Genomic DNA, 22112 nt, shown 5'->3' with positions numbered 1-22112 from the left:
GGTGGTGAGTGCAGCAACCAAGGGTGCAATGGGTTGTTTGGAAAAAAATAAGCTGATGCCTAAAAGTGAAGAACTGGATTTAAGATTGGGAAACTGAGAGAAACCAAGATTGATAAATTCATCCATCCCTAATCATTGGTCGCAAAGAATAAATGTGGGTGGGTGGGTGGGTCTGTGGCTGTGAGAATCTGTCCCAGTCTTTGTTTGGTTACAGAAAACCAGCATAGCAACACTATGATTCAGACTGATGTTCTTGCATGTAAATAAGACTTCCGTGGTAGAAGTAGCACAGCCTTTTACTTCCTGTTGCATTAACCTGGCTGTAGCAAGTTCTATCTACTGTCTTCCTTTCTCCGTTTTAATCACACATGAAAGCAACAAGGTGCAACACTGCTGCCAGAACGCTGAGTTTCCCAGAGGGCTTACTTTTGCTAATACTGGGACCTTCCAATGAGGTAAGGCTTTGGAATCATGCTGTAGGAAAGTTCTCACCACACCACCCACTGTGAGTTTCAGGAGAACTGCTTCTGCCCAGCAAAAAGATTGCTAAAAGGATATTTTTGAAGCCAGACTCCAGAAGATAAGATCCAAACCAATGATTTCAAATTACAGGGTGGGAAAATCTTTCGATTTTGGTTTCTCTAAGTTCCTCATTTTTCTGATCTGAAGTTCAATTGTCCACACTGAAGTATGTGATTTTTTGAAAATTCATTTTATTGCAAATTTCTAAAATTCACATTTTTCTTGTCTGCAATTTTACCCAATGTGCACATTTTGGTAGAGCAAGTTCCCCCTGATGTAATGCATTTTTGGTATGTTATTTTCACTAATGTATGCATTTCTGTGCACAATTTACCCTGGCATATAAATTTTATATTCGCAGCTTGTCTGGAGAACAGCATTACAAAATTTGAATTTTGAAGGGTGGATATGTTTTGGTTCTCAGATTGTTTCAGAAAGTGCAAATTAGTAGATTCATCTTTAAATGTAACAGAATAAAATTTCTCTCCAGTCTCTAGTTTTCACTAAACATTTCTCATCGGCAGGGTTAAAAATTTTTCAGAAGGTGATTAACGTTCACAGAAGGTTTTTCAGCAGAGACTAGATATGTACCTGTCGGGGATGCTGTAGCTGTGGGTTTCCTTTACCCTAGGGCAGGGGTAGATTATCTTATATTTGAGGTGACTTCCAACTCTATTGTTCTATCGCCCTTTGGGCAACTAGTCTGTTGCCTGCAAAACAGTAGACAGCATGAAATGGCTAATATGAAATGAAATCAAACCTTTATTAGGCATTGTACAAATAAAACCATAAAAGAGAAAATAACATATAGGTGACTTGAAATATATATAAAAAGGCAGCAGTTGGCTACATACATATATATATATACATATAGAGTCAGTGGTTTTCCTTGTTAACCTGCTCCTTGGAGGGCTGCTACCAAAAACTCAGCTACCCCCGCCGTTACCCTTTGGTCAACGTCGGATAGGCAGAATCCCACACATTCACCTTGCTGGGGTTCCAGGCCACCCAAAAGAGGGGACAGCACGCATTGACGGAGTGTACTGTACAATGGGCAATGAAAGAGAATATGCTCTACAGTGTCCGGGACATTCATAGAACATCTGCAGAGTCTCTTGTTTCTAGGGATGTTTTGATATCTTCCCCAGACAAATGCTGAGGGAAAAACATTCAACCGGGCCAGCATAAAAGCCCTACGTTGGGCTGGGATTATTAATTTAGTGACGTAATTGGCTCTGCTAATTTGGCTAATATAATTCCCCCCCCCTGAAAACACTTAAAGCTGTTGATTAGGGATGGAAAGATCTCCCAATTTTGGTTCTATGCATATATAATGTTTCCAATCTGAAATTCAGTTCTCCACATTTTGCATTTTTTTTTATAAAAAAAAAAAACAACCCTCATGAAACTTCACCAGCATTTTAGGTCAAATGTCTTCTAATAAAAACATTTTCCTTTGCAGTTTTGACTAATGTCCACATTTTTGCAAGCAATTTCCCCTAATGCAATGAATTTTGTATGCTAGTCCTACTAATATACTAATATGTTTATGCACATTTCCCCATAAAATATGCATTTTTGTAAGCATTGATTGCTTGGCGAATTGCATCACAAAATGTGAGTACGGTAATTGCAAATTTTGATGGATAGCTGTGCTTCAGTTCACGTATTGTTTTGGAAAGCGCAAAGCTGATAGATTTGGCTTCAAATATGTACTGAACTGAATTTCTCCTCCATTCCTACTGTTAACTGATTAGCTGGATAAGCTTGAATTGAATGCAACTTTAACATAGGTGACAGACTGAGAAATGACCATGCTGGTGACAGTATAAGGTTCTCTTAGGTCTTAACAAATCAAAGATGTCACTCTGTGTTGTCACTCTGTGTTGACAATGTAACAGAGCAAAAGAGAATCCAGACTTGCCCCTCCATCCAGTTTAAACTTCAGATCACGGATTGGGAACCTGTGGCCCTCCAGATGTTGTTGGACTCCTTCAGACCCAGCCTGCAGGGCCCAATGGTCAGAGAGGGTTAGGTGATGTGGCAACACCTAGAGCAGGCACCCCCAAACTTGGCCCTCCAGATGTTTTGAGACTGCAACTCCCATCATCCCTAGCTAACAGGACCAGTGGTCAGGGATGGTGGGAATTCAGACAGGACTGATGGAAGTCAAAAATTTGAATAAGATATAAAAGTATGTTTAATTACTGTTGAAAATAGTATGTTAAAAAAACTAATAAAAATTATATACACACAAAAAAAGAAGAATTGTCGTTCCAAAACATCTGGAGGGCCACGTTTGGGCATGCCTGACCTAGAGGGAGCACGGGCTACCCATTTCTGCTTTAGATGATGAATCTGCAAGATCTGCATTGTTTTGCCCCAGAAAACTTCTTTTTTTAACAATGGGAAATAATTGTTGATGCCTATCTGGTCAGTTACCATGTGTGCTATCTGGCTGGCTGAACGTAGATCCCTTGGACTCCCAAACTGAGACTGGCCTATTTATTTATTTTTATCCCACCACCCTCAGTTGAAAATTTAAACAGTTATTCTTGTTTCTGGTGGTTACACTCATACACTTTTGCTGGCCTGCCTTAAAGAATATGGGGAAGGGTTGTGGCTCAATCGTAAAGCATCTGTCCTGCATGCAGAAGACACTAGGTTCAATCCCTAGCAACTGCAAATAGGGCTGGGAAAGAACAGAGTCTGAAACTCCAGGGAGCAATCTCTCTCTCTCTCTCTCTCTCTCTCTCTCTCTCTCTCTGTGTGTGTGTGTGTGTGTGTTGAGTTGAATCAGGAAAATAGGATGGAAAAGTCAGTTTTCATCACCTAGAGTAGCTTCACATTCCTAATCCAAATTGCCTCTCTCCACTCTCGCACCCGGCTCTTTTTAGTCCTAAAAAGAATGTTAGATCCAGCCATAGATCTCCCACATCCTTTTCATGGATTTCCCACAGCTGATTGAGTATGGTTGGCTTACAACAGGGGGCTTTCCTTGCACTGGAGATATGCCAATTTACAATGCTAAGAATCTTTCAGAAACAGCTTAGAACAGCATCGTTCATGCTGTGATATTCATGGCTAGGTTGAAGGTTTTTGTGGGTGGGAAATATTAGCAAATGATTCTGTTTTGTCTTCACTTTTATCAGCTATCTCACATTTTGCAGCTGGTATTGATCAAATAACAGTCAAATCTACCATCTACGGGTAACTGCTGAGAGGGCTTTAAGGTTAGATTTTTAGGTTGGCAATGCACTCTTATGCATGTTTACTCAGATTTGGGTCCCACAATTTTAAGTGAGGCTTATTCCCAGATATGTGCATAGGAATCCTATTGCCCACAGAAGAACATCCTGCTGACTTCAGTGGGACTTAATCCTAGGTAAGGGTGTATAGGATTGCTGGCTAAATGTTGTTTTTGGCATCCATCTATCTCAAGAGACAATGGAGTGTGCCTCTGGGGGTGAACTCAAACCACTACATTAGCAGCACGAAAGTGACCTCTTTGGGGTGCAAGCCCTGGTCGTGTGTATGGAGGTTTTGGACTGACCAGACAACAAAAAAACCCCTCTCAGCCTTGATTTTGTGGTCCACAGAAAAGCAGAGCAATACATTTGGCTCCAGCTTGGCTGCAGGAGTTGGTGGAAGAAGACAAGCAAGTCCCCATCCCACTGCCTTGGGGACTCCACTCCAGATTTGTGTAGGGTTTACTCCTTAGCCTTTACTTCTCCTAAAGATATCCCACAAGGCAGCAGAGATTTAGGACCAGAGTTTTCTTCTCCTGGATAGGCTACCTTCCTAGGCTGATGAGCCCCATTTCCCCCTCACTTCCTGCCACCACATGTTCAGAAACCGCCTCCTTGACCATTGGACCCACTATTGGTCTTGTCTGCTCAGTCTGCCAGAGTCTGTCTTCACGTGCAGGGAAGTCCCCAATTTACCAAGAGTTTGAGATGCACCAGCTACCCTCACCTGATTTAGCCAGCCCGTAGAAGCCATTCCCAGGGTGCGGCTGCTGTTGCATGCTGACAGCTTCTAGGAACCACAGGTGAGAGCAGAGTGCAGGGTGGGGACCAAAGGTGGACAAACTATCCCAGGAGGAACATGATGTGTTGCCCACCAGAGATGTTACACCTCCTCTAACACCCTATACACCCCATAGCTAAATGTACTTCTTGTGCAAAGAAGGAAATCAAGCAGAAAGGGGTAACAGGGCCATGCTTTTGCCCTTGCCCCAAGGAGCATGGCACCACATCTGTGCCCTTGCTATTTGCATTGTAGCATATTTGATCAGGCTTCCAGGATTTGGGGAAGCTTTAATGCTAGAGACAGGAACTTTTTTCAGCCCTAAGGCCACATTCCCTGTGGGGAACTTTCTGGGGGCAACATGACAGTAGTGGGCCCCTGCAGGGGCAACAGTGAGTGGGGCCAGAAACAAAAGTGGGTGGGATAACAAGGGTGACCCTTTGTAGCGACACACAGAGCCATCTCTCCATCCTCCATCCAGAGGCATTATCCTAGTTCAAGGAAACATTTCAGCTGCTAAGAAAAACTTTGAAAAGGATGTGGGTAGGTTTGGCATGAGATGTAACCTGGGAAGGGTGGGGGGGGAAGCATGTGGGTCTAGAAAGAGCCTTGAGAGCTGGACAAAGAGGCCTGGAGGGCTGCGTTTGGCCCCAGGTCTGAGGTTCACTTTTTCAAAAGGTAAATGTGCTTAGGTTTATCCTGCATCAGACAGAAATGCTAATGTGAAGGTGGCAGGGACCAGACTGGAGTGGAGCCACACTCAATTTCCTCCCCTGCATAATCCTTGTGACAAAAAGCTTGAAGTGTAACAAAAAGCTGAAGTTCACAGACGAGATAGAGAGAAAGCAGAAAAAGGCACAGGCACAGAAACAAGTGTGAAATTATCTTAAAAGGCCACACTAACTCAGTGGTGCTATCAGAGCAGGATTTGATGGTGTGGGGCAGATGTCCAGAACCCCGCTCTACTGAACGAGCAAGAGGGTCCCCAAATGCCACAGGGCTGGCTTACCTCATTTTGACGTAAGTGAAGCAATACACACAACCATCTCAAGAGAAGTGCCGCCTGGAAAAGTCCATCCTCTAAAATGACTTGGCTGCATCACTGAATGGGTGCAATGTTCTTAATGGAGTGGGCATGTTGCAGTACTACTTGTCAGTTTTATTTTATTTTATGGAACTTCTTAGAAAGGATGGTGAAGAAATTTGATTTTGTTTACATTTAAAGGCAAACTTACCTAATTCACACATTTCGAAACAATATGTAAACTGAAACACAGGGGTCCTTCAAAATTCATTCTTCTCCAAATATTGCAATGCAGTTCTCCAAACGCATAGCATGTCCAAAAATACATGCATGGTGGTGGGGAGAGAGTGTGCATAAAAAATAGTGAAAAGGGCATACAGAAATGCATTGTATTAGGATAAATTGTTTGTTTGTTTGTTTATCAGCCACTCTTTATCCTAAGATCCCAGTGTGGGTTGCAGCATTAAAATGCAGTATTAAAACAGTTTAAAACAACTTACAATTACAAAAACAAGGTTTGGTCCTGAAAATATTCACCTTATGCCAAAAGTGAGGGTAAAGAGGTGCTTGTCTATCTGGCAAAGGTGCCTATAAAAATGTTTGTTTGTTTGTTTGTTTGTTTTTATTAGATTTTATTGATACCATTCACATACCATTCACATTAATACACCATACAGAAAAAGAAAATAAATTTCCATCACCGCCAAAGCAAAAAGAAAAGAATTAATACATCAACTAATAACCTTCAAAACATAAAAGTGGTCTTTTTCACTGCCATTGCATAACTAGTTTTGTTCAAATTTAATATCCTTTGATCCATTCATAGGTTAAACCACAGAGCCGATCAGAAGGTAGGCAGTTCGAATCCCTGCAACGGAGTGAACTCCCGTTGCTCAGTCCCTGCTCCTGCCAACCTAGCAGTTCAAAAGCATGCAGTGCAAGTAGATAAATAGGTACCGCTCCTATGGGAAGGTAAAAGGCGTTTTTGCGTGCTGCTCTGGTTCTCCAGAAGCGGCTTAGTCATGCTGGCCACATGACCTGGAAGCTGTACGCCGGCTCCCTCGGCCAATAAAGCGAGATGAGCGCCGCAACCCCAGAGTCGTCTGCTACTGGACCTAATGGTCAGGGGTCCCTTTACCTTTACCTTTAATACTGCTACTGAAATTATTCGAACGGTGTGAATGACCTTAGACTACAATTATTATTTTTCAAATATATTTTTAAAACTTCCCATTTTGAGATAAATACCTGTTTTGGTTTATTTTTTCTGACATGCTATCTAATTCTGCGTATTCAGCCAATTTTTGAATTCATTCTAATCTTGATGGGACTTTTCACTTTTCCAGTTTGCTGCATTGAGAACTCTTGCTGTTACCGTAGCATATAAGAAGATCTCTTCAGCCTTTTTAGGAATATCCAAATCTGTGATTCCCAAAAGGAAAGCTTCTGGTTTCCTATTTAGAGATATCTTTAACATTTTTCCAATTCTGTGTGGATGTCCTCCCAAAACACATTGATTTCTTTACACTGCCACCACATATGCAATAGAGTACCTCGCTTTTCTTTACACCTCCAGCAGTTATTTGGGACATTTTTGAACACCTTGGACAATTTCCAGGGGGTTAAATACCACCGATGCTGCATTTTAAGAAAATTCTCTCTCAGAGAGTAACAGGCTGTAAAATTCCAGTTTGTTTTCCAGAGGTTTTCCCACTGCTTCATTGTTACTAAGTACCCAAAATACTGTGACCACTTAATCATAGCCGCTGTAACCTCCTCCTCCTTGACTTCCCAGTCAAGGAGGAGTTGGTATACTTTAGAAAGTGTTTTAATTCTGGAGTTCACCAAATCCTATTCAAATCTAGAGGTCTCAGTGGAAAAACCCTTTTGTTTGTCAATTTTGAATGTCTCAAATAATTGGTGATATTGAAACCAGTCAAAAAGGCACTCTCTTATTTCCCCAAAGCTTTTTAATTTCAATTGGTTATTATCCTCCTTTAGGAGTACTTTATATGTTGGCCAGGGTCCCTGGGTATTTTTTCTCTTGACCGCCTTTGGCGCAATCCACCAGGGAACCATGGGTTCAAGCAGGTTTTTATACTTCTCCCAAACCATCATTAAAGATTTCCTAATAACATGGTTTGAAAAATTCCTATGAACTTTTGCTTTCCCTTACGCTAAGTATCCGTGCCATCCCCATCGATTATCATAACCCTCCAAATCTAAGAGGCCTGGGTCCTGCAGTTTGTTGATCAATTTTCACATTGAGAATAGTTTCTGGTTACGTCCAGACCAAAAAATGTTTATATTAGGATAAATTTTTACCAGATAATATGCTGGTGAATTTTCATGAGGAAGTTTTGGGTGTTTTTCTTTGCAAGCTGATGCGGAAATGTGGAGAATTGAACTTAACCAGAAACTGTTCTCAATGTGAAAATGACTGAGGGCACCTCTCCATGCTTTTTGGCATAGATTTATTGTCCAATGCATCTCATATCCATCCCTTATTATTCCCTCTCCCCTCCCTTGGCTGGCTCCACCACAGTCCAAATTTCAATTATAAAAGTTGGTGAAAGTAGGGAGTTGCCTTCTTGGCTTATAAAACTTCTTAAAGGGTGTGGTTTTGGGAAGGAGAGTGGAGGGAGAAGTTGCAGTCCATGCCAAACCTTGGGAAAGAGTGAGTAACAACCTAAATGAACGACTACATTATGCGCAGCTGCTTAAAGCAGCCTTCACTAGGTACGGAGAAGAGATTTGATTCAGCTCGCATTTCAAGGTGAATCATCTGAATCTGCACTCTTCGAAACATTATCAGAACTAAAACACAGACATCCTTCAAAATTCACACTTCTCCTAGGTTTGCAATGCAATTCTCCAATCAAACAATATTTACAAAAATGCGTTTTAGGTGACAGTGTGCATAAAATATATTCATGAAAGTAACAAACAAAACTGCATTATGTAACTTTCAAAAAGTTTACATTAGTCAAAACAGCATGAACACATATGGATATTAGGAGAAATATGCACAAAAGTTTTGATGATTATTTTTAAATTCCAAATGGCTGCATAAATGGGAAGAGTAGGATTTAAGATTGGAAGCTGAGGCTGATGGGAGTCCACCATCAGAAGGGCCCCTTCCCTAAAAACTACAGATGAGATCTCCAGGAAGAGTAAGGAGCTTTGCCTTCTAAAATCTGAATTACATTATTTCTCCACTTCCAGCCAGGCGGAATTTGAAGAATTAAACCAGATTAATAGCTATGGGTTATGTTAGAAATACACTTTTGAGGATTATTTCATTAACGCTTGAGCCATTGCTGTCTCAGCTGGCCCCACATTCTAGCCAACAGTAGCACAAGCCCATCCATATTTACTCTGAATGAGAGAAGGAAGGATCTGCCAAACTAGGCAGAGGGCCTTCTAGGTGTTGGCACCCGCCCTCTGGAATGCCCTCAAATCAGATGTCAAGGAAATAAACAACTATCTGACTTTTAGAAGACATCTGAAGGCAGCCCTGTTTAGGGAAGTTTTTAATGTTTGAAGTTTTATCGTGTTTTTAATACTCTATTGGGAGCTGCCCAGAGTGGCTGGGGAAACCCAGCCAGATGGGCGGGTTATTATTATTTCTGTTCTTTCTTTTTTTCTTAAATGCCATTCTCCATATTTCTGTATCAGTTTGTGAATTTTCATTTAAAATCTCATGAAAATTCAGCAGCAATTTAGTGTGATTTTTTCCCTAATAAATTCATATTTGTCTGCAGCTTTGACTAATGAACATATTTTTGCAAGCAGTGTTCCCTTACACAATACGTTTTTTTATATTATGTTCACTGATATATGCAATTGGATGCACACTTTCTCTTGATATAAGCATTTAAAAAACAATAACTTTTGTTGGTTAGAGAACTGCATTGCAAAGTGTGTATAAGTGTAATTTTCAAAGGATAGTTGTGTTTCAGTTCTCATATTGTTTCATAACATGATAATTTGATAAATTCATATTTAATATGCAAACTGAATAGAAATTCTCTACTGTGCCTCCGTTGAAGTAAAGTCCTCAGATTTCAATGAAATTACGTACTTCCAAGTAAGCATGCATAAGATCTGCAGTTTTTATTTTCAATAAACTGGGGTCAATGGAAAGGAAGTGAATTTTTAAAAAAGAAATACCCACACACAAGAACAAAACAACAACACCTCCACACAAACTGACTTACATTTTGCTAGGCCAACCTTTTCTGGCCCACTGGCATTTTTGCCACCTGGAGGAAATATTGTGGGTACCATGCAGACACCACAACAGTATGCACACTGCAACCACATGTGCACCAAAATATCTCTCTCTCTCTCTCTCTCTCTCTCTCTCTCTCTCTCTCTCTCACACACACACACACACACACCTCACCAGAAATTAGGTTTCATAAATGTGTTTTAGCTACTACTAGAGAGTAAATTCAACTGAGCTAAAAAGTATTATTTCTAAGAACACTTTGACAGGACTGTGCCGTCATTGTTGGAATCCGGTTAAAGCCTAATTCTTGTGGAAAACCCAAAGCGGAAAGACAGGCAGGAGACCCTATTCTTCAAGGCACATGGTCCAGATATGACTTATTTCTGCCGCTGTACAGAAAAAGCTACTAGTTACAAGTGCTGTGTTTACTGTTTTAAGACCTACACCCACTTACTGGAGAAAGGAAGCCACAGACTGAGGAAGCTCTTAAAAAACAGCCTGTACAAACAAAGTTGGTCCACAGTGCAGAGAGTCTGTTTGACAATTTACAGGAAGGCTGCCTAATAAATCCAACAACCATGGAACAGCTTATGGTTTTCTTAGCAGAGAGAGGCGCAGAGAAAAACAGATGCTGTGGCCACTTGTTAATGTTCCTAAACCTATACATTTTCTCCACTCTGTGGGCACTCAGTTTAAACATGCATACTTATCTGAAGGCATGTGATAAGGCAGGAGCAACCACCCTGTGCTCCTCTAGATATTGTTGGACTTCAACTCCCATCAGCTTAGACAAGCATGACGAATGGTCAGAGATGATGGAATTTGCGGTACCCAGCAACACCTGTGCTAAAGTCATCACTGACATGCCCATCCTTCTGACATTTAACATGGAAGGAAGGGGTATGGATCATAGAAAAAGGAATGCATAGGTAGGAAGTGGGAAATCCTCCTCTGCCCCTCAACACATCCTACTATAGGGTGCTGCTCCAAGCACTCCTCTCCCTTCTCAACCTTAGTAATTGAATGAGGATTGGGGGGAAAGTACCTAAATTCTAGGTCCTAGTACAATGAACTGTGTGGAGGTAAGTTGTTAGTGGGCATGGGGATCAATGTACTTCTTCAATCTGCTCCTTTTCAGTTAAAACAACAGTAGGGAACCTGCAGCCTTAATTAGCCCCTCTAGGGCTCCTTGTTTGGCCTGCCTGGTCATTTTTGAAAAGCCACACCAAACTTCCCTATACCTGACATCATATATGGAATCAGATATGAAACAAGTGAAGATGTGGTTGGGCTGCAGATGTTTTGCAATCAGCCAAACATCAGCACCTGCATAGTTCAATGCAACGCCCTACACACAGCACTTTGTAATTCCTAATAACGACCGGGTGGTTGTTGGTGGTTGCAAAAGCTCTGTGCAATGCTCTTTGCAAGCAGCAAGCAGTTGACCATTAAGGTTGTCATATGTGACTTGCTTCCGAGCCCTAATAAGCAGCTGTTTGCCTACGTGCAGGCAGCTGATGCTATTGTGACATCAGGTGATAGACAGGAGGGCAAACCTGCCCATCTGTTGAATTTGGCCTGTGCAGGCTAGTGAAGGTAAGGATCTGGCCCGCAGGCTGGATACATCTGTGCTAAAGGAAGCCCCTCCTACCTCACTTCATTTCATATGTGAACAGGCTGAATGCCCAGAGAGAAACAAGGGTCAGCAGGGTCAGCCCAAGACATTAGGCTGCCTAATGTACACAATTCCATGTACTGAAGCTGACCAGACTGGCAAGTGAATCTTCCTTCAGCACTGGCACTGAGACAGCACCCTCTACCACTCCTGAGGACATGAGGCTAACTTTGGGGGTGCAGTGCCTGCCACAAGGCACACACAGCTCCATCCCCACCCCTACACCTGCCACCTGCGCCTGCCACCCGAGGCAGCTTCTTCACTCTGCCTAAATGGTAGGGCCAATCCTGTGTCAGCCACTGACACAACTACTTTGCCAGCAACCTACATATGCTATTGATCTTCTGGGCCAACCCTAATTATATTAGAAGCACTGATTTAATTCTCCAAGGATGGAGAAAACCCAGAGTCCTTTTGTAAACTGCATTAAGCTTTATTTTCTCCAGAGACATCTTCATGTAAAATTGAAGCTGGAAATCAGTTGTTGTTGCGTGTTTTTTACTGAATTTCTGAGTGACTTAATGAAAACATATGAGCACACAACTAGGTGAAGATTTTCCTTTAAGTGATGAAACAGGCTAAGAGGGAATGAGTTGAGCAATTGCAGGAGACAATAGCTGAGAATTGGTTATGTGCAAGAGTTATTTCCGTGGGTGGAAACAGACCAGGAATTGGTTGTTTTTGTTTACAGTGCAAATAAGATTTGCAGCAATACACAGAGGTGAGTAAAATTGCAGCAATATCTAGGGACGCCCCTCCCATTTTACCAGTATAGTCTCAGGTTACCCCCCCCCCGCCAAAAACAGAGTTTCATTGGTCCTTTCTGTGTGAATCTGCAGGGGAGGGGGCACATGTCCTGCCAGTCATTTTGCTGCATAATTCTGCACTAACTGCAGCTTCTGAATCAAGTACAGGGGAATCCCCACATAAAGTTCATTGCAGTAATTCAATCTTGAATAAACCAACGTATGATCTACTGTGGTCAAACTTTCCCTGGTCAGTATGGCTAAGTATTAGTCCAATGCTTTTTAAAGCATTGTAAATCAACTCAAAGACAATACTGTGTCTTTTCGCAATAATGAAAACAGGAAACCTTACACTACTTGTTTTTGCTTCTGTTTTTTTTAAAAAAACAGGGTAAATATTTCCAAAGAAGTGCCCCTTTCATCTCACTTTGCCTCTAATGGGAGTGCAGCTGTGCTGCTGCTGCAGAGCATTAGTGCAACAGACAATTGCACAGAACCCAGAAAAGAGTTCCAGCATTCTCTTTATGCAGCGACGTACACCATTGTCTTCATCCCAGGCCTCCTGACCAACAGCATGGCCCTGTGGATTTTATGCCGCTTCATTAGCAAGCAAAACAAAAACATCATCTTCATGGTTAATTTGGCCACTGCTGACCTCATTCAAGTCCTTTCCTTGCCTCTGCGGATATATTATTACATCAACTACAAGTGGCCCTTTGGAACCTTCCTCTGCCAGCTCTGCTTCTATCTGAAGTATCTTAACATGTATGCCAGCATTTGCTTCCTTACGTGCATCAGCGTTCAAAGGTACCTCTTCCTTCTCCATCCATTCAGGGCCAAAGGGTGGAAACGGAGGTATGATGTGGCCATATGTGTTGCTGTGTGGATCTTTGTTGGAGCTGCTTGTTTGCCATTTCCATTGATGAGAAGTTCGAACAGCAATGATACTTGCTTTACCGACCTTGGCGTCAAGAAAATAGGCAGCCATGTCAGCTCAGTTCTGTTGATGCTAGTGGCTGAAATTGTTGGGTTTTTGACCCCTCTCATCACCATTGTCTACTGCACTTGGAAGACAAAAGCCTCCCTCCAAGAATGCCATATCCCTCTGCAAAACACTACCGAGAAGCAGAAGGCACTACGGATGGTTGCTACGTGTGCCATTGTCTTCTTCGTGTGTTTCACGCCATATCACATCGTGTTTTTCTTCTTTATGATGGTGAAAGAGGACGTTATCAGAGACTGCGGCGCACGCTGGTTTATCCTGCATCTGCACCCTTTCTGCTTAAGCCTTGCAAGTCTTAACTGTTGCTTAGATCCAATCCTCTATTTCTTCACAACATCAGAATTCAAGGGTCAGGTGTCAAGACACAGCAGCTTGGCCATCAGGAGTCGTCTGATGAGCAGAGAAAGTGCTTCTTCTGTTAAGGAATAAAATAAGTTGGACTTCTAATCATTCAAGGAGTCATAGTCAGAAGCTGTATACAGAGCCACATGACTCGTCCATCTCGCTTCGTATCATCTTGTGCAGTCAGGATTCCACGCATAGCATGGAGAGGACCGCCCTGGGCTCAAAACTCTCAGGAGTGCACAATTTCAACACCCGGTGTGGCCTCAATACAGGTGAGCGCTGCTGTCTCTGGGGTCCATTGAAAATGACTTCTCCATGTGAACCAGAAAGTGACCTCTCTATACAACAGAATGACTCTTCTTTTTTTATCTCTGTGGCTGCAATCTCCTGGGTGACGCGGATGTCCTTATGCAGTTGAATGTGCATGCATACTCCGTTCGTTTCACTCCCCTCCCCATCCCACCCCCTCCATGTAGCCATGGGAACTGGAAACTCACTCCACGCCGTTGACACCAAGGGGGAGAGTGAATGAGAAGAAGATCCTACAAAACTTGACAGCGTCATTTCTACAGGCATGTCCCCAGTATGTGAAAAGTGTGGGTGGGGCTATGATGGTGGGGGCACTCTGCCTTAATGTTAATTGTATAAGGGAAAACAGCCAAGTAGGGTTTTTGTCAACCAAAGAACACAAGAACTGTCTAAAGACAGAGCTGTCTTTGCAGTGACTCAGACTGCATGTTCATCCAGCCCAGTGTCTCAAGCAGGAATCTTTATTCTAACTCATACCTGGAGATGCCAGTGACTGAACATATGTTCTGCTACTCAGCTCTGATGCTTTCGCTGATAAAGCAAGATAGAAAACTAGCTCAGTATTATCAACACTGACTGGTAGCAGCTCTCCAGGATTACAGGCAGAGTTCTTTCTCATTCCTACCTGGAGCGCTCAGGGATTTATTATGGGGTTTTCTAGATGCAAAGCTGAGGCTCCACCACTAGGCTGCAGCCCATTGCCTGCTAACCCCCATACAGCAGCTTCTGCAGTTCTGTGTGGGAGACTAGCTCAGCTGATAGAGCACGAGACTCTTAATTTCAGGGTTGTGGGTTCAAGCCCCACATTGGGCAAAATATTCCTACATTGCAAGGGGTTGGACTAGATGACCCTTGTGGTCCCTTCCAACTCTACAATTCTATGATCTTATGATACTATGACATTTGGAGAATAAATAAGGTAGTCACCTAGTTTAAAAAAGTATGCTGGCCAAGGATATGCCCCTTTCCTCAGAAGCAAATCCTACTGATTTCCATTGGGAATGTTCCCTGTGAAACATATGCATTTTATTTGTAGATTCCTTGATTATATCTGCATAATTGTGTACACAAACAGGTACATACATGAATAAAATAACAGTTTTAAGGAAAAAAGGCAAGAGCACTGTGTTCTCTTCACCACTGTTCAACAAAAACGTAAGCCTTATTTCGCCATCCTCTCAACACCCCAAAGATTGCTATGATGGGGAGGAAGGACATGGATTGCTAGTTCTGCCTCATTCCCTGCCCATGTCACATTCTTATTATGTTTGTTTTTGTTTGTTTGTTTGTTGAATTTATATATTGCTCTATACCTGGAGGTCTCAGGGCTGTACACAGAAAAGATAAACATAAAAACTACAATAAAGTGGTACCTCAGGTTAAGAACTTAATTTGTTCTGGAGGTCCATTCTTAACCTGAAACTGTTCTTAACCTGAGGTACCACTTTAGCTAATAGGGCCTCCTGCTGCCACCAATGATTTCTGTTCTCATCCTGAAGCAAAGTTCTTAACCTGAGGTAATATTTCTGGGTTAGCGGAGTCTGTAAACTGAAGTGTCTGTAACCTGAAGTGTCTGTAACCTAAGGTACCACTGTATATATAATCAAAATAAAAACAACAACCCAGTAACACCCCTCCCCCCACAAAAAACCTCCACATTTTAAATGGACATAAGATGCCAATCAAACCAACCAAAGGCCTGTTTAAAAAGGAACGTTTTTGCCTGGCAGTCACATCAGAGCCCGCACTGTGGGTGCTGAGCACCCACAAAAAAATTGTAGGTGCCTGGGCCCTTAGGGCCCCCTATAGTTGGCCCCTGTGCCCACAACAGCCTATATATCCTTAACCACAGAAATAAAGTACCTTCACAGAAGCACTGCTTTTTATAACTAAGATAGAGTGGGATATATAAAGTATAATAAACACTACTTTAGTGTTTATTATACTTTATATATCCCACTCTATCATGGGGGCTTTCAGCCTGGTTTCTTATGAGCTCCACGCTTGCTTTGCCTCAGCTACAGTTCTCCTAGGCAACTTGTTCCCTCTTAAGAAGTAATCTTTGTAATACTGTAATGGCCTTTATGGCCCCTCAGGAGCCTTGATCCCCCTTTAATGGACAGATTTGCTGTTTTTATATGAGGTGGGGTGGTTATTGTCAGCTGAGCGCCTTGTTATTTGTTATTTATTGCCTTTTTATTTTCCTGTGGTTTTTAATATTTGATTTGGGGAGGCGAAAGAGGACAGGGGTGTCCTGGACGTTTAACAGGAGTGACACAGAGGCTTCACTTGCTGAAACTCTACACAACTGGGAGGCGTGTGAGAAGGAGAAGAAGAAGAAGAAGAAGAAGAAGAAGAAGAAGAAGAAGAAGAAGAAGAAGAGTAGTAGTAGTAGTAGTAGTAGTAGTAGTAGTAGTAGTTTGGATTTGATATCCCGCTTTATCACTACCCGAAGGAGTCTCAAAGCGGCCAACATTCTCCTTTCCCTTCCTCCCCCACAACAAACACTCTGTGAGGTGAGTGGGGCTGAGAGACTTCAGAGAGAAGCGTGACTAGCCCAAAGTCACCCAGCAGCTGCATGTGGAGGAGTGGAGACATGAACCCGGTTCACCAGATTACGAGTCTATCACACTTAACTACTACACCACACTGGCTCTCCAGTGAACCCTGCCTTCCCTAATTTGATTGCGTTTTGATTTTGAATATCTTGGTAAGCTGCCTTGAGGACAGCAGCGTATACAATAAATACTTTTTTATAATAAATTGAGACCAAGTAACAACTCTGTGAAAGTCACACAGATCTCACACAACATCGTGGCCCTGAAAGACACGAGTCCCAGTTTACCTCTGGGATATGTTGGAGGGTATGATATAGCAAAACATTTTGATTTCACCCCCCTCATCACTTTTTTATTCCATGAGGGCACCTGAAGAAGTCCAATCATAAGAAAAATGTGCTGGATCAGGCCAGTGGTGCCTCTGATCCTGCATCCTGTTCTCACACTGGCCAACCAGATGCCTGTGGCAAACTTGCAAGCAGAACCTGAGCACAACAGTTCTCTCCCAGCTTGTGATTCTCAGCAACTGGTATTCAGAAGCATACTGCCTCTGACAGTGGAGGAAGAACGTAGTAGTTGTGATTAGTAGCTGCTGCTGGCCTCATGTGCCATGAATTTGTCTAAGCCCTCTAAGCTGGTAGCAATCACTGCCTCTTGTGGGAGCAAAATCTATAGCTTAGCTAAGCACTTCCTTTTGTCTGTCCTCAACCTTCCAAGATTCATCTTCATTGTTGTTGTTGTTGTTTAGTCATTTAGTCGTGTCCGACTCTTCGTGACCCCATGGACCAGAGCACACCAGGCACTCCTGTCTTCCACTGCCTCCCACAGTTTGGTCAGACTCATGCTGGTAGCTTCAAGAACACTGTCCAGCCATCTCGTCATCTTCAGTGGATGTCCCTAATTTCCACTGTTAAGAGAGAGATACTTTTCTTTATCCCCTTTCTCCACACGATGTAAAATTAATTATACCTCTATCATGCCTCCATCTATCTGTCTGTCTGTCTGTCTGTCTGTCTGTCTGTCTGTCTGTCTATCTATCTATCTATCTATCTATCTATCTATCTATCTATCTATCTGGCTATCTATCTATCTATCTATCTATCTATCTATCTATCTATCTATCTGGCTGTCAGTCTGGCTGTCTCTGTATCTTTTTGTCCATTGGTCCACCCACCTCCTCACCCACATACAAACAATATGTGAGGACGTCCACACGCATTATGAATGCATAATGCGTTGCACAGGGCTTCCCCTTCCCCTTCTGTTACTTTTCTTTCTTTCCTCTCAAAAGGTGCGGGCATACTCCTTTTACAGTCAGGTGCATCCTGTCAGTTATTTTTAACGGTTGATGGTTGACAGGGTACAGTTGTTTTTCCGCCTACAGTCTAATTATCTACATTACATACACTAACCAGAACAATGGGGGTTTTTTTAACAGTGCCAGAGGTTTGTACAACTGTCAGTCTCCCAACAAGACTGCTAATATTGACCAGGGAGAAGGGATTGTGAAAACTCTTGATTTAAGGAATGCTTTACAAACCTTGGTTAGTACATATGCAAAAATTAGCAAAGCTTTGAAAGTGTTCTGAAAGATGCCACAACGCTGTGCCATGCCCTTAGGGATACATGATATTTCAGAAGATGAAGACTCATAAAATGATAGAGGTCACATCCACACCACACACTTAAAGCGTATTTAGAGCACGTGGCTTCCACTAAAGAAGCCTGGTCTTTTAAAAATGTTGTTTTTGTTTTGTTTTGTTTTTTTAAAAATCACCTCTCTCTTAAAAGAAAATCAGCAAGTGCACAAATCTTGGGTCATCCCATTTGCCACTTTTCAACTGAAACCCAAAGAATTATGCCATGAAGCATTTTTTCCCTTAATGGGACCTTTTAGGGATCAGGAACTGTGGGCAGCTGAGGAGCCAGCAGACTGCAGAGATTAATGGAAAGAGGAAAAACCACTCACAGCCACCTCATAATGCTCAGGCAAGTTCAACCACACAGCCACTGTGATTCTAAAGAAATAATAAAGTATCCAGGCAGAAAAACACCCCCCCCCTTTTAAATGCAGTGCAGTCTTGAAAAGTTTCCATCCTTCTCACAAAAGGGGATGGGAACTTTTCTAGGCTGCATTTAATTTCATCGCTGTCTCAGTGTGACCAGATGCACCAGAGAAGCACCCTGGAGTCCTAGAGCAGGGGGAAGGGAACTTTTTTTTTCCAACCCAAGGGATTGTATTTTTACTGAGCAACCATCTGAGAGCCACATGCTAGGGGTGGGCAGGGTCAGAGCAATAGTGGGCAGAGCAAATGTGTGAATTTCATCTTTGCACACTGGAAGTGGTGGCTGGTGCCCATTGAGACTGGTAGGGCAGAAGACAGGGAGCCCATCAGTAGCTGAAGCCAGAGCCAAAGACAAGCAGAGCCAACTTGCAATAGTTTTCTCCCCATCCTCCTCCTTCTCCTCCCTGCTGAGTTGTAGGGCCACACCAAGACTAAGGAGGTGGAAGCTTACAGGCAGTGCCACCTCCTGGACTGGTTGTCAGTAAGAAGGCTAATTTCTACGCATACTTGTAAACTCCTCTGTACCTTCCAATGCAGCAAGGAAGAAGCATTATCAGAGTGCAAAGACTCATTCCAACTAGGGTAAATGCTCAAGGAAAGTGCAAAGCAGGGTCAGTAAGGGGACAGGAAGGGGGGCCTGGGAAGACTCCCAAGGGCCAGATTGAAAGGCTTGGGGGGCCACACTTGGCTTCCAGCCCTGAGGATCCTCACTCCTGTCCTGGAGCATCACTCTCAGTATAGTTTCGGGGAAGTGGGTGGTGCTGGAGAGATAAGCTGTCCAGTGTGTGTCTGTGATGGCACTAAAATGCATCCTGCACATTGCCTTCTCCATTCTTGTAATACTGTGTATAAAAGGCAGTCAATTTCCCTGTTTGCTCTTCTCCAAAATGTGGTCCAAGATCTGGGAGGAGGTATGTTTTACCTCACAGACCAATAATATTGTTGCTGCCCTAACAAAGCTCCTGCCATCTAGTGGTATGTGGTACACAGTTCTGGGCAATGTGCCCATGCGAATTTGCACATTTATATATTGCCAATATATTATGTCCTAAGTACTAATACAGATGCAACATTCAGACTGAACAAAAGAAAAGCTAATCTGTGTAACTGTTTTTCCATCAGATACAAGGGAAGAGCCATACTGAGTTCAGTGGTAGAACATCTGCTTCTCATGCAGAAGGTTCAATCACTGGCATCTCCAGGTAGCGCGGGTAGTATCCCATATCCGAAACGCACGAGAGTTGGAATATCCAAAGGGAAAGGCAAAAGAAAGTTGAATCTGTTGGTTTGGTTTTCTCTCAGTTTGAGTTCAGTTCTCCATATTTCTTCATCAGATTGCACACACCCCTCAAAAATAAAAGAGTATTCATGAAAATTCACCAGTATTTTAGTGTGAATTTCCTATGCATGCAACTTTGCCTAATATGTATAATTTTGCAAAGCAATTTCACCTAATGCAATGACTTTCCGAATTTTTATTCCCTCCCCAATATATGCATGTTTATGCACACTTTGCCCCAATAAAGGCATTTTGTTACATATCATTTGAATGGAGAACCAGATTGCAAAATTTGGAGAAGTGTAAATTTTGAGGGAAGGCTCTGTTTCAGTTTACATATTGTTTCAGAAAATGCAAATTAGGTAAGCTTGCCATTAAGGGGACAGATATGGATGGCTTTCCTTCCCCAAAGCTGGCTCCCTTCCAAACAGCAGAAGCAAGCTGGGAATGGAGTAACATGGATGGAGAAATCAAGTGAGAACAGGTAAGGTACTGGGGGGGAGAGATAGACCAGTACATCTCTTCCATTGTTGGTGTTGAACCACACAAGGTTGCCAGAGATGATCCAGGATGTGAACCAATGAATGAAAGCCAAAAAACCTACCAGAGCCAGAAAGACCAATGTTGATTTGGCCAAATCCTAGCCAAACAGGAAGCTCTTTATGGCATTCCTGTCTAGATAGGCCATGGATGGACAGGGTTTGGCCTAGGTGAGTGATTCTACTCCACAGTAAGAATACTTCACTACCCAGTAACATGGCGCAAACTGTAGTTCCACCAGTCCACCACATAAAACAACTGCACATGGAACTGAGGGGGTTTGGTATTAGCCCTGATTGCTTTTGCTAGTCAAGTACTCACCAGGTAAGACACATAACAAGAAACACATGTCAACCATCCTCATGTCTAATTTGGTTCACATGCAACACATAAGCTAAGAGACCCTGGAATGGGAGGGCAGACGTGGCTACAGCCCCCATTTGGAGAGAACTTAGAGAGAAGTAAGCACCCTCCTGAGAAGATCAGGCAAACAACAGCCCTACTGCTGTAGTCAAAGCTAATTGAGGAAAAGGTACAATTCAGCAAACATGGAGCATATCTTATCTGTGGAAGGGAAAGCCAAGGTGAGTTGTGAAATAATGTATGGAGGGAAATGAAAAGAGGGAGACATGGGTGAGGGTGCGGGTGAAGCTGAGCCCTGAACAGTGAGATTCTAGGGCTTTCCCCCCCTACTATTTTGTACTAGTCATGAATTATGTCTTATGGAAATACACTAGATTTTTCTCTCTTTGTGCAATGTTTACACCAGTCTGTCATTGTGCTGCTTTCATTGGTTGTTTCCCAAGGTACTAATGGGTGTGGGACAGGAACAAAAAGGAGGGAACTCATGTCTGTAGGAAATAACTTGAGGGGGAGGAAAGGCCTTGAAGGGGGCCGGGGGGGGAGGATCTCCCTCTGGGTATGACAGCTTCCCCATTGAGAGGGCAAAAGTGGTTGTTTTGCTTTTTTAAAAAAAAAAGGTTTAACAAGGGGTAATAGCAGAGATGGGTACAACATAGAACCTCTCCCTCTTCTGTTCCTCAGCTGCCTCATGTGAGAGTAGTAAAGGATGCATGGTGCAATCGACACAGGGCTTTTTTCCACATGGAACTTGCTGGAACTCAGTTCCAGCACCTCTCAGTTGGGCACCACTGCCATTCTAAGAGAACAAGGGTGGCGTTCATGGTGAGTTCCGGCACCTCTTTTTCTAGAAAAAGAGCACAGCTTCCACATTATATTTCACATTATGCATTTCACTCCTGGTACCATGTGTTCTCTTCGATATGAAGTTCCACACTGAATGTAGTAATTTAGAACAAATATTTAATTAACAAGCAAAGACACTTATATGTACAGCATCCATTAACTGAAATTAACCTTTCGTAACTGAACAAGCCAACTGACAGCCCTGGTCTTAAGATTCTATTCATCCTAAAAATGCAACAACATACATCATCATTTTTGTGTGTGTGTGCGTGCACACACACACAAAGGGGACTGCAAAATAGGAGACAGCATGGAGGTGGTCTGTGCACAAAGAAAGTTGGAAAAAGGAGGGGGAGGGAGGGAAAAGGGACAAAGGTGATAGCATAGTGTGTGTTCAAAGGTGGGCTGCAGAATACGAGAGCAGGTGGCATGGAAATGGGGTGATGTGTGCAAGGTGGAGTTGAAAAATGAAAGCAGGAGAAAAGTGGGGGGAAATAGGGTGAAAGTGAAAATAAGAGTTGCAAAAGTGGGTTATCAAAAGTGGTACTTTTGGAAATGGGTGAAGATGAAAGTGGA

The 22112-nt window shown here is 42.7% G+C and overlaps 1 protein-coding gene across 1 annotated transcript; it reads left to right on the top strand.

Moving 5' to 3' along the window:
* Positions 1–319: 319 nt before the first annotated feature.
* LOC309524086 (putative P2Y purinoceptor 10) lies at positions 320–15000 on the top strand. The gene is made up of 2 exons (XM_082208475.1): positions 320–455; positions 12621–15000. The coding sequence occupies exons 1-2, from the start codon at positions 451–453 to the stop codon at positions 13660–13662; spliced, it is 1047 nt and encodes a 348-aa protein (XP_082064601.1). The 5' UTR covers positions 320–450; the 3' UTR covers positions 13663–15000.
* The last annotated feature ends 7112 nt before the right edge of the window (positions 15001–22112 follow it).

The sequence above is a fragment of the Podarcis vaucheri genome, assembly GCF_965113315.1.
Source record: "Podarcis vaucheri genome assembly, chromosome: Z".
NCBI classification, from domain to species: Eukaryota; Metazoa; Chordata; class Lepidosauria; order Squamata; family Lacertidae; genus Podarcis; species Podarcis vaucheri.
This window is presented reverse-complemented; position numbering and strand designations above follow the sequence as displayed.